This window comes from Porites lutea, chromosome 7 (assembly GCF_958299795.1).
Source record: "Porites lutea chromosome 7, jaPorLute2.1, whole genome shotgun sequence".
Classification (NCBI taxonomy): Eukaryota; Metazoa; Cnidaria; class Anthozoa; order Scleractinia; family Poritidae; genus Porites; species Porites lutea.
The window spans coordinates 16,174,673-16,190,802 of NC_133207.1; the positions used below are offsets into that span (position 1 = coordinate 16,174,673).

Here is a 16,130-nt window from a genome sequence, read left to right on the forward strand (position 1 = left end):
TAATAATAAATGACAAATTTATTCCAATAACTACATATTATAAATCATAATGATCAATAGCCTAACTACTAAGCTGTACAAGTTCTTTTTTGCCACCTAGTATGTTGTGTGTACAACAACTAATCAAGTGATGAATTTTATAAATAATTAAGGCTTGTGTCCTGAAATATTGCTTGTCACACTCGTGCTAAGTTGGATCTCACTTCCCACCGCAAAGCTTGCCGTTTCTTTTCTGTAGGGACTACATAGTTGTTGGGGACATAATTTCGTTGAGGTTTCTAAAAAGGAAAGATAATTAAACACCATGAAGGTGGTTAGAAATAATTATAAAATTTATTACATCCACTTTGAAATCACTGGTTATCCGTGCAATCTGATTGGCTCTCAGCAGTGTGATTTATTCCTAAATCGCACCATTTTTTGCTCTAAATCGCATCTATTCCAAATCGCGTCATTCATGTTCTAAATCGCATCATTTCTGTTTTAAATCGCACCATTTTTGTTCTATATCGCATCATTTCTGTTTCGAATACAAAATGAGATGTAAAAGCCTTTTTGTTTTGGCTTTTTAACAAACCGGCTACTCGATCAATAAAATGTTAGTACTGACTAAATCCTGCGATTTCAAAATGGATGTAATAAAGTGGTAATTGAACTTCGTGTCGTGCAATTTTGGTCTGAAATCATACTTGTGATTTCAAATCGAACTCGCGCTGCGCGCTCGTTCGATTTTGAAATCACGCCTATGATTTCAGACCAAATTGCACTCCACTCAGTTCAATTACCATTATAAACCATAAAACTTAGACTGCAAAACAGTCCCCATTTTTGCGTATTCAAGTCGCGTGTGAGCAGTCACACGAAAGGTCTGGAGCGAGGCTGAAAATGGAGAGCTCGCGCTTCACGTGTACGAGACTCTTAAGCTACACTAAACCGACATCAAACTGTAATCTGCAGACAACCACAAAAGTAAAAGTTGAAATTGTAGTCCTTCCAGTTACTATTAATACAATGTTAATTCTTCTTCTAGTTTGGTTTGCATTTGCTTTTTAATTAAAGGGAGAATTTGATGTTAAATCAGGAGTCACTTGAGGCCTTACTCATTGCACCCCTTTACTGTTATAAATGCTATTTATATTAATGTTATGGATTTTATACTACTACATGAGAAATTTCAGCAATTTGATTGGCTTAGAGCAGTGGTATTTCAACTCAATTTGAAATACCTACATGTGAAAAACCTTTGAAAAACCTTTGGGGGTAGTAGTATGATTTGTCCATGATATTTGGCATAAATACCACTCCTGATATTTCAAAAATTGTCTCAAATTTCACTCGCCTAACGGCCCATGAAATTACGTATAATAATTTCAAAATATCACTCGTGGTATTTAATATGCCAAATATCACTAGAAATCATGCTATTACCCATACTAATACTATTTTTATAATAACGAAGCCTTTATTTTCACTTACCTCAAACACATCACACTGCAACATTTTTCCCTTTCGGAAAAAGAACAAAAGATGACATTAATATTAGTTTCAAGAACTCAGACACATCTGGCTGCACTGGATAATTTCCCCAATCTTAAAGAATCTGAATGATTCCGTAAGACTGATGTGGAATAATGAAAATACAACATAATCACTCATTACCCGGACATTCCAGCGAAGATTTTTGTGGCTTTTTTCTCCAGGTGCTTTTTTTGCTTTCCATTCATCCTTAAACTGGTGATACCTGATAATGAAATACATGTACAATAACAATGTGATCATTTTTTATTTTTAAGGAAATGAAAAGTTTGGTAGAAATTATTAATACCCAATGTATTTCAAACCTTGACACTGGATCAGTCTTCTTTCGAGAGAGAGGAGGACCAACGACAGGCCTTATAACTGCAAAGAAAAGTAATAGGTTATAAACCAATTATAATAATAACAAATACACAAAATTCCTCACAGTTGAGCAACACAACTATCACATTCACTAAACAAATTCAGAGTCCTCCAAAGACTGTCATAAAGTTTTGAAGCAGCCCTGGCAAGTGAAGATTCAACTGTAACATTTCACAAAAAATTTACAGTGTAATCTTTAGCTTTCCACTGTGATCACCTGTAACATCAACTGAGCTCAGCCATAACAGGTGTTACATGTTACAGTCCTTAGTGACAGCTCTGCCCTCTTTGTGACAGTTCTTCCAATAACTTCAACTTATGTCTAATTAAAAGTAATAAATACTTGACACACTGGTGAAAATAGCCAATTGCACCAAAGGGTACAATGAATACTTCTAATAGGCTATGCTTAAAAAATATTTACATACAGAACAAAAACAAACATCACCATGGAACAATGTACATTGCCTATTACAGTATTACAGTGTGGACACCAGGGTGTGCCAAAACCTATGTCTGATTGTCGGGGACAGATAGAAATTTAGTTCAGACTTGTAAACCTTTGACATGACTTTTCCGTGGGACAAGCACATTTTTACATTTATTAGAAAGTTGCCTTCAAATTACAGTAGAATTAAAATTCATCTTAAAAGTCATAAAAGCAAACCTCATACTTGACAAAATAAGGTTAAATGTTCCTTTTAACTTTGCCATTCCATGGTTGTTTTTATTGTTTTTACGAGCTCTGTTTTAGGTTTAAGTCAAAAACAATTAACAGGGTAATAATGTGATTAAAAACATTAAATGCCCAATTGTTTTTGAGTTTCGAGTTTTGAGCTAACCTTTTTTGACCAGAAATCTTGGTTTTGGACAACCAAATTTAATATAGTGCTTGTCCGAAGGACAAATGGATAGGAAAAGTTTTACTCTTACTGGACACTTGGAAGAAGATTGTCCAATCACAACATTTTCTGAAGACAAAAGATACTCAAGTTTTTTTGCAAATGGACCAATAAAATTCAAGTATTCAACTATGGAACCGTTGAAAACTTTATAACCATTTGAACTTACCTGACCTCTCAGGAAACAGCCCTCAAATTTATGAATTTTATTGGTCTGTTTGCAAAAAAACTTGAGAATCTTTTGTTTCCAGAAAACATTGAGATTGGACAGTCGTCTTCCAAGTTTTCCGGTTTGAGTGTCTGTAACAAATTAAACCTGTCCAATAACTAGTCTTGTTGGTGATGTACCAGTACATTTTATTGATAAACATACATGAAGGTAATAAAGCTCTGTCAGCATGATTTTCCCATGGTCTGTAATCACTTGGCTCAGTAGATCCTTCACTTGCTACACTGATGATATCTTCATCATCAGCCTTGTCACTATGGGGTGGAAGGTCCCGTATTCTCTGCTCTAATTCAGATATGTCTGTGACTAAAAATAATAAAAAGATTTACCCAAGGCTAAAAGCAAAGATCCTGTTAATAAATTATAATTTACTTCAAACAATAAACTTGTAATCATTGCAAAGAAATATTTTTGGAGTTGAGCCTCCGATCGGTTGAAAACTAGTAACTCGTCAGCGGATAACTTAAAAAAAACATGTATTAACATGTTATTTTGTATTGTAGCCCAGATGGTATTGGTATCAAGGCTTAAAACAAGGCCAATTTTTTATTATTTAATTATCTACAGTATTTTAATGACAAAAACTCTATATTATGCTGAATGGTCCCACAGCTCTTCTCATTTCTTATGAGTGTACACCTGGAATTTGTTCCCACAGCACATATATGTGCAGTAAAAAAAGTTAGGAAAGACACTGCAGCCAATTACACTTCAGTAGAATTGAACTTACCAGAATCAGTGCTAGCAAATGACTCATCAAACACTCTTGATTCCCCATTTCTTCTTCTCAACACTTTCCTCTTTACATTTCTACTGCTTAGCCCTGATTGCTCATTAGGCAAACTCCCCACAGTGGAGGTTGATTCTGCTCTGACTGAAGGACCATTCATCGGGTAATAATGTGATGCATTCTCTTTACCAAAAGCCTCATGACTGGCCTAATTTTTGTACAGAAGGAGAATACCTTAAATGTACCTTTTTCAGGGTATTTATTAGGCATCAGAGATCAGAGAATTACCCATTTACTTCGCAGAATTCTCCAAGTTAGCAGTAGCCTATGACTATTTTTTATTCAGCCATGGAGCCCCTTTCAAAATATTCTCCTTCTTACTTTTGTCATAATGTTGTATGTCTTTCATGTGTAAGATAATTCAATTGTTATTACAGAGATAAGTTTGTGAACAGTAAATGTTTTATTTGGGTTCAATTGAACAGCATGCAAGGGGTTGTTTATATTAATAAAATAATTTTAATGACCGTTAAATACGTGCAGTGCTACCTTGAAATAATTTTAGCATTTTGGTTACAGCTTACTACGATAATCAGTAATTAGGAGGGCCAGACTGAAGTTGGGTGACAAGGTTTTGACCTCATAATGATATTACAGTGTGGCAACTTTTCATCATTGTTTCATTAGTAAAAATACCGATGGCTTGCAATTGCCTACCATCATAGCTGACCTAAAGTACAACAAGAAACATACTGATGACCATTAAACTTAGAGGTGAAGACAATAAAATATAACTTGTTTGGACCACAGAAAAAGGTGACCACAACTGCTGAGAGAGAGACCGCTTAAAGCAAGCCCATTAATAAAGTCTTTTCACTCACGTGGCCAGCATCTATGCAAATTTATTGGAACAAAAGAAAGCATTTGCATAACAAAAGAGTTCAACTCCCACATGATTGGTTTGGGACACCAACATGGCCGCCATTTTATTGTTTTGGGACACCAATATGGCCACCATGACGTCATGTGAAAACACTCTATATAGTAGAACCCCATTAATACTGTCACCAATGGGTAAAAAAAAACTGGCCATGTTAACGATGTGGCCATATTATCGGGCAGGTTCAAATTTCATGACTTTAGGGCCATAATGACAAATAGACCATACATCGCATTCGCATTTTTTGAAAACAACTTACTGTTCTCATTAATAAACAACTGGAAAGGACATATCACGTACAGTAATTGAAAAAACTACTTCAAAATTTTTCCTTCAGTACATGAAGCTCTTAAAATTTGGCTATAAATCGCCACCAGTGCATTTTACGTGTACTGTAGTCCAAAAACAATACAAAAGTAAGCTCATATTACTAGGTCAATAAAATTGACATGTCACAGGCATGTCAATTTTCTAAATTTCAAACGATTGGCCATATTATAATTAACAGGGTGAAATTATAAGCGATTCTACCATTTGGGATTTTAAAATGTGACCATTGGCCGTAATAATGGGTGACCACATTAACTGGGGTTTTTTATGTGGAAATGTATGGCCATTTTGCTGGGACAAAAAATTAGCCGTAAAAACGAGGTGACCACATATTACCGAGGTGGCCATAAGGCGGGGTTCCACTGTATAGGTTTGATGTTATTACTGGTTCTTACCTTTGTCACATGGGCAACTGATTTTGGTCTTGGAAACACAGTATCCTCAAGAGGATATCGGTATCTATCAGGCACAGAATGTCTCTCTTTGATGCTGTCGAAAGCTAAATGAGAAAACACAAAAATAAAAATTCTTTATTATCACGTTAAGGATCCCTTTGCAACCGAAACAACAACTGTTTAGGGCTTAAGGACAAGGGTGGAAAGATGTCTCACATTTTGGGCTAAGATGGGAGTAGTTCATGCAGATCAGTTAAAATGCAAATGTGATTGATCAAAAACTTTTTAAACAGGAGGTTTGCTTGCAGATGAAAAAAAGCTCTAAGTTAGATCTCTAACCCTGATCACAAAATAACCTTGCCCCCACAAGCGAGCAACCAAGACTCACCCCATTCCAACCATTCTCGTTCCCAACTTCAACCTTATTTATTAAAAATGGTTTTACAATAGACTGCCCCGCAATCCCCACATCTATTTAAGGAAATTCAAAAACAAAAAAGGAATTGAAAGAGAGTTGGAAGGCATGTTATTTTATACATACAAATTATTAATAACTGTTAATCCAACTTTCAAAATTATCAATGGCGTCTCAATATAGTCATTTTCTCTTTTTAAAATATCGGAGAGCAAATCCCTGATTTACATTTGTAAATTCCTTTTTAGGAAGATCCCTAATATGACAGGGTATCTCATTCCAAAGTTTTACGCCAAAACAAGAGAGGGAGTTTTGTGTTTTTCCAGCTTTGAAGTAGATGACAGGGATGTACTCTAAGACTAGCAGAGCCTGGTGGCCCCTGGCACCCAACTTTTGTTCTTGGGCAACTAGACTTCTTAGATTTCTTAGTTTTTTTAATACTTAATCAAATGCAGGGCACCCTAGATTTTACAAGTTTATAGCACTGGGCTCCCTTCAATTGTCCATAGAGCATAGCCTTGGATGATCATGAATAATTTTACAAATGAATTGACAAGGTTTTTCAAGTAAATTTGGGAGATTTGGTGGCAAATTGTTGTTACTGATATCATGCATTATACCAGCGGGGCTAACCAAAGGACCGCAGCTCTGAGAACGAGAATCGACTCATCCCATGGCCCATGTTCTAAGGGGCTTTACCTACCCCCATCCCAACTAAGGTTGAGTTGTAACAGGTAAATATACATTTTCATACCACTTGTTGAAGATGACGAAGTTTCATCTCTGCTCCCATCTAAGTAACTATCAGTGTAATAGCTGTCACTAGTGGAAGAGTTAAAATACCCCCTTCCTCTTGATTCTGCTCTTTCAGCTTCAATAAGATGCTTAAGGTCTACAAGGCAAAATATAACCAGGTGTAATATAATTGTAAATATTTAAACTAGATCGAGAGTATATCTATACTGTCGATAGAAAAGAGGAAAATGTTTGGTTGAGAGAATACCTCTTTCAGCAAAACAACAAAAATAGAGTCAAACTGTCAGGCTAAGTTTTAGGCCTGGGCCCAGATGTTCGAAGGCCGATTAACGCTTAACACAGGGTTAAAACCCCAGTTTTCTTTTCTTTTGTTAAAAAGCATTTTTCTTGCTGGATAATTTTCTCTGTTACTTTTAGGAGCATCCAAACATCAACTCGTTGACAAAAAGAATTAAACTGAATTTACTTTTTAAGCTTTCGTATCTGAATTCAAATTTCGCTCTAACCTTGGGTTATCTTAACCCAGCTTTGAGCAACCCTGCCCTGGTTCCTCGAAAAAAGTTTAAGCTAGGATTAAGTCAAATTTTAAGCAAGGGTTTCTTCTCTAAAAACATGCAACTCAAGCAAGTTAAGTTAAAGCCTGGTCACCATATGATCGTCCCGATTGCCCCAGTCATTTAAAAAAATTTTGAGACGATCTGGGTGACTGGTGACTGGTAGTTTCCACATAATCGTTTCAACAGCCTCAAAGACAAGAGACGCGGGGTTGTCAGCAATATCTCTGGGTGAGACAATAGAATTTTTGCGCGTGTTTTGCAAACAAGCCAAACATAACAAAGGATTTTGCCTTGCTATCTGCTTTTCCTCTCGATTTTGCAGCGTCAAGAAGCTAGAAGAGTTCCACAAAGTCATAGTATCACATTGCGAACGTGATGTAATGGACTTTCTCTAGTTTCAAATAGTGCCCATACGCGAACATTTTTGTATTATTTTTTTCGACTCCAGTGGAGTCCAGGCTAAATGCATTCTTGACTACTGGATTAAAAGTGATGATTTCTGGGATAGCCTTCGATCATCCCGATCGTCTCAGTTCCATTTGATCGCTTCAAAATTTACACGATTGTCCCGATCGTCCTGATCTCAACTCAAGGTCGTCCGGGTCGTTTGCGATCGTCTAAGTAGCGTTTCCATATGATCGTCTCAATCGTCTGAACATTATTTGAGACGACTGGGACGATCCGGACGATCATATGGAAACCAGGCTTTACTGGCTCGAGATACAGAAAAGATAATGCAGGGATACAGCTTCAAAGTGGCAGGGTATTCTGCAGTTACTCCTAATGCAATTATGAAAGAAAGGAGCTCTGAAAGTTCATACATGTAAACAATGATGCATGATCGATTGATTACTTAGCTCGCCGATAAATGCCTCTTGCAACTTCCAAACTCTACAAAGCCATAACAAACCTCTTTGAAACTCTTTGAGCTTATCATCAGGTATGTTTGAATATCCAAGTTCTTCTAGCTTTCTTCTAATCTCCTCCTCACTAAATTCGTAGCTTTGTGCCATGCTTTTACTTCAAAAACGTTCACTGTTCACCGAAAAATGTTTTGGAAAAATGACTAACGGTAGGCTTCTAGTGCCCAGGCCGCCCCGGACAAATAGGCACGTGGTTCTTGACGTAAACAAAAGAATGCCGGGGGCTTTAGGTGGCGACGTTTGTTGGGTTCGAACCCGCGTCAAACTCACGTGAATTCACTTACGGCTCAAATGTCATAAAAACTCTCGTCACACTATAGTTTCTTTGCAGACGAGAATCAGGTCGTGGACTTGTGCAAACAGTGAAATTTGGTGGCAAGGTACGGTGTGTTTTCATGTTTGCATTCCGGCATCGGCTTTTTAACGCGCCAAAAATAGCTAAAACAGGGGCTTCTCCTTCTAAATTTGCGACTTTTTTTGCTTATCTATTGCAGGATTTCAGGCATGATGTTTTTGCCGGTTTTCGCTGTGGCTTTGCTTTGTCAGACGGCTACGTCTTTTAGTATTTTCAGGTAATGATACCTTTTCTTGCATCGAAGAGACTACTGTGATTCAATTAAATGCTTCAATGAAACTGCAAATTAATTATTGCGTTAACGGTAATAAATTTCACTTACGTGTTGACTCAAGATTCTTAAGAGAGAGTAACTGAACAAACGGAAATGTTTATTGATAGCGTATAAGAGTTTGCATTTGAGTATCCAGCCGACCGGCCGGCTGTTCATCGCTTGGATACATGTTCACTTTAAAAGCTTTATATAAATTCAGTTACTTGCAGCTCGTAATTAACTGCTCGAGCCAGCGAAGGGTGAAAAAAATTGAGGGCTTAAAAGTTTCCGACTCCCGTTTCCGGGGTATAGATCTTTGCGGAAATGTTCCAAAGATATTTCTTTTAAAACGAGAAAAGTTTGTAAAAGAGGTCTGTTGTTTAATGTAAGCGCCTGGAAATATTTCTTCTTGCATTGTACGCATTCTCCCATGAACATTAACAGAGTTGGATGGAAAAACATCTCGGACTGCGCTCACCGGGAGGCCTGTTCACATGCAGAAGTTTTATTGAATAGTGTTTTAGCTAAGGTGGGCATTCCAGCGTTGAACTAAGTTGGAAATACAGTATTTATCATATTTGATCATCATTTTCCCATTCTTTAACACCTTTCAAGCAGCAAGGTTACCAGAAAACTCAGTGCTTTGCTTTGGCGCTTGCTCTTTCTTTGGTAGTTCAGGGTTGCCTGGGAAGGGGCTTACCTGTCTAGGTATACATCTGGAAAAGTGTTGGCCAATAAACCAAGATCTCCCTTAATAACTGTAAACCCCGAAGAAGATACTTAATACCCCCAAAGCCTTGGCTGACATCTGGTACATGGTTTTATTTTATTACATCATGATTTTTTTTCTAACATTTGCTTGTGATCTTTGGTGAAGAATAATTGTTGCATGACTTACCCAAAAGTTTAGAGACAATAGATTTATCTCAGTGGTCTGCAGACATGACTGGCAGACAGTTTGGAGACATATCTTATTCCAGGCTGTATAACACTGCTCCATTAAAAAGGGGATTAAACATCTCCTCTTTTTTTTAAGTATTAAGTAAAAGGAATGAAAGTGTAACTAAGGCCCAGTTCAAACATCGAACTTTCAAACCTAATTATTAAGTTTGGCACATGTAAATTACAATATGTGAATCAATTAGGATAATAAATTATAAACAGATTTGAATTTGGGTCGTCCCACAATATATATTCTATTATTGACCGATCATGAGCTCTTCCAATAGAAATTGGCAAGAAGTCAACTTGTTGAACTTCACATTCTGCTGAATTTAATTGCATAAATTACGTTCACGTATTCCTTCAATAAAACTGTTCTTTTTAGTTGTAGCTAGTTGTTTTCAGTGCGTTTGTGGACAAAACTCACAGTCTAAGCACATTAATATGATGTTGACAGCACTCTCATTGAAGATTTTGAGTCTAGTCCAGACTGAAACTGCAGGGAAGTTAAAAACAGTCTTTGAAATCTCTCTTTGAAGCTATATCCATGGTCACAAACCTGCATTCATTTTCAGCAGAACAGATCTTTCTGTGGATGCAGACTTTAACCTGTTTATCTTAACCCAGTGGTGGCCCCAGACCATGTGTTATGATCAAATGGTAAGTTTTTCCTTCATCTATCTCTTGATTATTCTAACACAAGATGTAGGTATTTTTTTATTATTTAGGGCTCCTATTGATAACAGATATACTTTTAAGTATTCTGAAGGGATTACCCTAGTTAAATAAAGGTTTACTACTACTACTAGGCAAGATGACACTCTTGATAATGAATTTGTTTGGTATGACCTGCCTATTAAACCCAGGGAAACTCCCATATGAATAGAAAATTTGGGGATGCCCAACAATTTTGGTCTCATATTTTACCCCTAACAAAATGAAAAAAAGAGATTTAATATTGCTTGCTAGGGTAGTGTTTAAAGAAATACGTAAATAGAAAATCAAACACATCTTTACTATAAATGTTATGTGCTATTTTGCAAAATAATGAAGATAGTACACATGTTCTGATTGGCTAACAACCTATGGTTTATTGTGCTGGTAAACTCATAGAAAACTGAAAAATTTTCTGTTTTACTTTAAGTTATTTGATAAAAACAATAGACCGCACTTTCTATGGGTTTACTGGCGTGATAACCCACTTGGGATGTTGGGAGAACATGAGAAAAGCTTGTAAAACACTCGCCTTGAGCTTGTGATTCACAAGCTTTTCTCATGTTCTCCCAACTTCCCGCATGGGTTATCACGCCGGTAAACCCATAGAAAGTGTGGTCTATTACTTAAGTATAGTATACAATATTCAACATTTTATTCTCAGGTTTGGTTCTGGAAATTGACTGCCTGTTATGGTATAGTCTATTTCAGGGGTATAAAACCTGAGCCACGTACACCCTGATAGTTCTTCTTTTATGGGTTTAAATCTTTATTTACTGGTGAGTATCACTATCCTTTTCATGGGAGAGTCACCCCAACCCCACCCCTAAGCTTTTAAAACTCTTTCCCTTATTTTACAGGCCAAAAAAACCCCATTTCCATTATACTCGGCATCTTTTGATATTATTTTAGCTTAACTTGTTAACAGGGTGAAATAGGCACTTATATTTTATAATGGTAGTTGCTTAAATACATCTATAAGTGCCACAGTGAGCATAGAATTAAAAGAAACTTTCTTGCCTGATTTTCCAGCTGCGAAGCCTATCAATCCAGAGTCAAACCTATATAGTTGTACTTTCGAAGTTGCCATGTTTGCATACATTGATCTGCACAGGTCTGACTCATCCAGACATGTTTCATTCCAATGTGCATTCACAAGTATCAGTATCTTATTTGACCTATTCATAATTCTTTTCTGATTTGTTTTAACTTGTAGACTGAAGAGAACTTCAAGCGCGTTAAAATGAATCAAACTAAAAGCTGTGTGCCTGAAGGAGTCACGAAGTGGACAATTCACGGATTATGGTAGTGATTGGCATGAGTTCCATTTTATCTTCCTGTATCGTATATAATTAATATACAGATTTAGCCAAGGCCAAAAGCAATTTAGCTCTCACTGGAAATTTTTTTCTCAGCCTGGCCCACATTGGTGGGAGGTGAGTGCTCTCACCACTGCACGGAGTGCACTGTCCCTTGCTCCCCATATAGCTCTCTTATGTTAATGTATGGCATATTTAACAATTATTCCTCAAGCCCGAATATGCATATTTAACAATTATTCCTCGAGCCCGAATGGGCTCTGAGTCAATAGCCTATGAAGCCTAGGCCCGAGAATAAAAAAAAATTTAGCTACAGTAAAAACCTGCGTATAAGAACCTAGGTTTTTCCAAGTTAGCCTAAACAGGTTCTTATAAATATAAATGGTATTTAGTGTAAAATTAGGCTAACTAGGTTCTTAATTAGGTTCTTAACTTTTGTTCAAGAAATAAAGCTGAATTTTTAAATGATCTGGTGTTTAATGTCCAAAAACAGTATTCTTGGAGGCTTCGTTAAGCAAAATACTATACTATTTTAATCTGATTCTGTTACAATCAAACCTATGGTAAAGTTTTATGTAACCATGCTATAGTGTTTAGAGTATTATTGCATACAGACTGTGTTATATATATATATATATATATATATTTTTTTTTTTTTTGAGAAAATTTCTTAATTCTATATATATATATATATATATTTTTTTTTTTTGAAAATAAGAACCTGTTTTAGGATTTTAGCCTACAATGGTTCTTATGTGAAGGGTGCTTAAAAATGAAATTTTAGCCTAACAGGTTCTTAAATGTTAGGTTCTTATACGCGGGTTTTTTACTGTAGTTAAAGCTGGACTTTAATCCTTTTTTGCTGCCAAAAAGCCCGCACTTTTCGCTACTAGTGAGCTATAACATATAGCCTAGTAGTAGCTCAACCAATCAGAACACAGCATTGATAATAGACCACTAGTTGGATTTTACGAAAATGAAATATTGCTTTCTTTTTCTTTTTTTCTTTTTTCTACCTACCTCCTTTTTTATTCACCCCTCTGTTAGCTTCCTGCCACCAATTATTTCCGTTATTTTTAAGCACATTCTCATTGGTACCCCCCTTAATCCCCTTATTGATTATTTTCTAATGACAAAAAACTTTGATGCACTGATTTTTTTGTGTTCATCCTGCAGGCCTACGATTGGTACAGAACACAAACCAGAGTATTGTAATGAATCATGGCCCTTCAGTAAATCAGTGATTCAGGTGACCTAACATTTCTACCTTATTATAAGAAATTAACACTTCATGAAATAAACACAAATTTCAAAAATTTGCATTAATTTTTGTAAATGTGTATTTCTGTGCAATTGATCAAATGGAGCGGTGATTACAGCAACCTTAATTTCCATTCCTCTGGCCCCAAATTCTCGATACGCTTCTGACATTCTTGATGCCTAAGAAAGAAAAACATTTTTTTCAGGGTGTAGATGATCTGCAAGAAACAGTTCTTCACTTCTTCACTTGACCCCTTTGTACATTTAGGGAAAGAACCACAAAGAAAGTTCCCATTTTGGATTATACAGTCTTTTACCTTTGTTCCTATTGTCTTGAAAAATTTTGCTTTTTTTTGGGTGTCACATTAATTGCCTTCATTTTGAAATCTTACTACCTCTTTCATATTAATGTCAGTTACAGTGAAACCCGTATTGAGCGGACACCGTGGTAAGCAGACACCCTCTATTAAACGGACAGTAGCAGAAGTCCCCAAATTTATTTCCCTTATTTACTTTACATGAAACCTTTATTAAGCGGACACCTATATTAAGCGGACGCGGACACCTAAAAAGTACCTGAAATAGTCATTTCTATTGTTTCCAACCTGTATTAAACGGACACTTGTAATTAAATTCCACCACGTAACATGCCAGACACCAGAAATGCAAAAGATTGTCACCCACACATTGTTCGATTTTTACTTAAAAAACTTGACTTGACGAACTTATTTGATTAGTTTCAAAGTACAGTATGGTTTTCTATGTTGTTTTGTTTCTTTAGAGCTTGTTTCACTAATCTGATTTCTTCAAATTTGAGTTGCAGTCTATGTTTATGGTACTATGATCAATTAGACTGCTTGCAGTCAACCTTTTTCTCTTAAAATCCCTCTTGTTCTTATCTCATCCAGCGCGATTGCAATCCACGACGTTATTATTACAGAGATGAGACGAGACGAACAAAAACAAGAGACTGCTCGCAGTCTATGATCAATTGGTTCACTTTAATAAAGAAATTATGCAAATGTATATTGTCAAAGTCTCTAGGAGTATTCTAAATGTTTTCACTGTTCATTTGAATGGCATTTGACATCTCAGATGATTTTATCTATCGAAACCTGTATTAGGCGGACACCCTGTATTAAGTGGACACTACAGCATTCCCCATGGGTGTCTGCTTAATACAGGTTTTACTGTATTCAAAAGTTGTTATCCATCAACTTTGCATTATTTTAAGTCACATTAATTTCCAATACCTTAATTTCATGGAGCATTGATTTCCCATAATAAGGTATACACTTTTTATTATTTTTTCTTCTTCATTTTTTTTCCTTTGCTATTTTATACCCTTGTCATCTAGAGGGACAAGCTACTTCTTTGTTGATATTTCCTTTAAAATAAGTTAAGCATGGGACTGTGCAGTGTTTGTTACAGGTGAAGTATTATTAAAATTAATAATAATGATAAGAATAATATTATAATAACTTTTTTGTGAAAATTTTGCATTTTTCAGGATTTGTTGCCGAAACTTGAACGTCAATGGCCAACTCTTGAATCAGGTCAAGAAAATGCAGAATTTTGGTATGAAATTTTAGACATGGATTGGCAGTTAATAATTTGTTCAATCTGGACAGTTTTCAGTGTTTCAGCTGAATTCTTTCTAATAAATTACTTGTCTTGTTAGTCAGTTTATGCCTTGTCCTAGTCAGACAATATGTCATTTGTAAATGCTTTGTTTGTAGTGAAAATGCTTTCGGCGACTCTGAATACTTACATGCACCCCACTGTAGTAATAATTATGATTAAAACAGACAATCCAAATAGAACAAGTTAACAGATTTAAGAGATACCCAACATGGAGATTCTCTCTTTGTATTACACCCCATCCCCACACACCACCACAAAAGAAATCAATGATTAAACCTCCCCCACCCCTCTGATAAACACAAATTGGCCCAGTCCCAAGTTCATCTGGCCTGCAATGATATTTTCTTGATTAAATGCCGCCCTCCGTTGAACACTACACCAATGCTTTTTTTCAAGGAATTGAACAAAGAATCGCTACATCTTGGTAATCTACACCACCCAGACAATTACGATTCCTTTTCAGCAAATAACTTAGAACATATTTCTGTTTCACATAACATTTACAAATAATTTACTGAATGATTTAGTGATGTAAGAAATGTGATTTGAAATAAACGCTGCATTGGACAGATTGGAAATGGGGAAAATCTAATAATCGCCGCAGCGTTTAATCAAGTAAATACAGTCTTTATAGTTAGCATACCAAGTGCTAATCCTTCTTTTTTGCAAAAACTTAATCAACAGATGAATTATTAAAAAAAAGTGAAATAAATAAGTTTTTGGTCAGTTTATTAGCTACACTTACCCCGTAAAAGGGAATCTGGATTGTGGAATCCGAGAAATTTTTGCTTGTAGAATCCGTAATCCTGGGGTTGGAATCCGGAATCCAAGTTCCACTGTCAAAGGCTGGAATCCAGTACCTGGAATCTGGAATCCACGGTGTGTAATCTAGAGTCCAAGACTTGGATTCCCTTACTTGGGGTAGTACACTTGTCCCGCTGGTCATATTCTTATAGATATTGTCCGTAATTTTTTCTTTCTTTTTTTTTTTTTCGTCACAAAGGAAACATGAATGGGACAAACATGGAACTTGCAGTACCAATATTTCTTTTTTGAACTCAGAGCACAAGTACTTTACAACAACGCTGTCACTGAACGTCAAGTATGACCTATACAGGTAAGGTGTGGAACCATCATACACACTAATGACGTAAGCATGAAAGGGCGAGACCTAAGGGCCACAACGCAATTAAATAGTATAAAAGGGCAAAAGTGCACCCTACAACAACTACAAAACATAGTTCTCACAAATACTGCGCTGCTGCGCTTTGGAATAATCGTTCCGATAATAGCAAAGACTGGACGTTTCATGTGTTTCCGAAGAATCCTTGCCGAAGGTTATTTTCTCCACTATCCACCGCGCACGTTCATTTACTATAATTGCTCCAGGAATGTCTTGTGAGGTGAATTTTAAATCACAAATCGCTCTTGTTTTCGTCACCTTAGTTACTTTTTTAAAGTTTGCGGGAAATCTTGTGGCCATCAGGCCTCGCATTCATGCTTACGTCTTAAGTGTGTATTCAGTGAGTTGACATGATTGAGGGAATTGGGGAGAGGGGGAGAACGA

The 16,130-nt window shown here is 36.3% G+C and overlaps 2 protein-coding genes across 2 annotated transcripts in view; one reads left to right on the forward strand and one right to left on the reverse strand.

Moving 5' to 3' along the window:
• On the reverse strand, positions 1–8,247 carry LOC140943252 (centriolar and ciliogenesis-associated protein HYLS1-like). The gene is made up of 9 exons (XM_073392319.1): positions 8,064–8,247; positions 6,595–6,732; positions 5,426–5,529; positions 3,761–3,968; positions 3,175–3,336; positions 1,842–1,899; positions 1,660–1,741; positions 1,477–1,506; positions 1–278 (listed from the first exon to the last, which is right to left on the reverse strand). The coding sequence occupies exons 1-9, from the start codon at positions 8,164–8,166 to the stop codon at positions 177–179; spliced, it is 987 nt and encodes a 328-aa protein (XP_073248420.1). The 5' UTR covers positions 8,167–8,247; the 3' UTR covers positions 1–176.
• Positions 8,248–8,304: 57 nt separating this feature from the next.
• The window catches only part of LOC140942587 (ribonuclease Oy-like), a 15,369-nt gene continuing 7,543 nt past the window's right edge, over positions 8,305–16,130 (forward strand). The window contains exons 1-7 of the mRNA XM_073391509.1: positions 8,305–8,456; positions 8,571–8,648; positions 10,202–10,286; positions 11,557–11,645; positions 12,836–12,908; positions 14,430–14,497; positions 15,567–15,680. Of these exons, the coding sequence (XP_073247610.1) occupies positions 8,581–8,648; positions 10,202–10,286; positions 11,557–11,645; positions 12,836–12,908; positions 14,430–14,497; positions 15,567–15,680 (497 nt within the window). The 5' untranslated portion in view covers positions 8,305–8,456; positions 8,571–8,580. The remainder of the gene's footprint in view (positions 8,457–8,570; positions 8,649–10,201; positions 10,287–11,556; positions 11,646–12,835; positions 12,909–14,429; positions 14,498–15,566; positions 15,681–16,130) is intronic.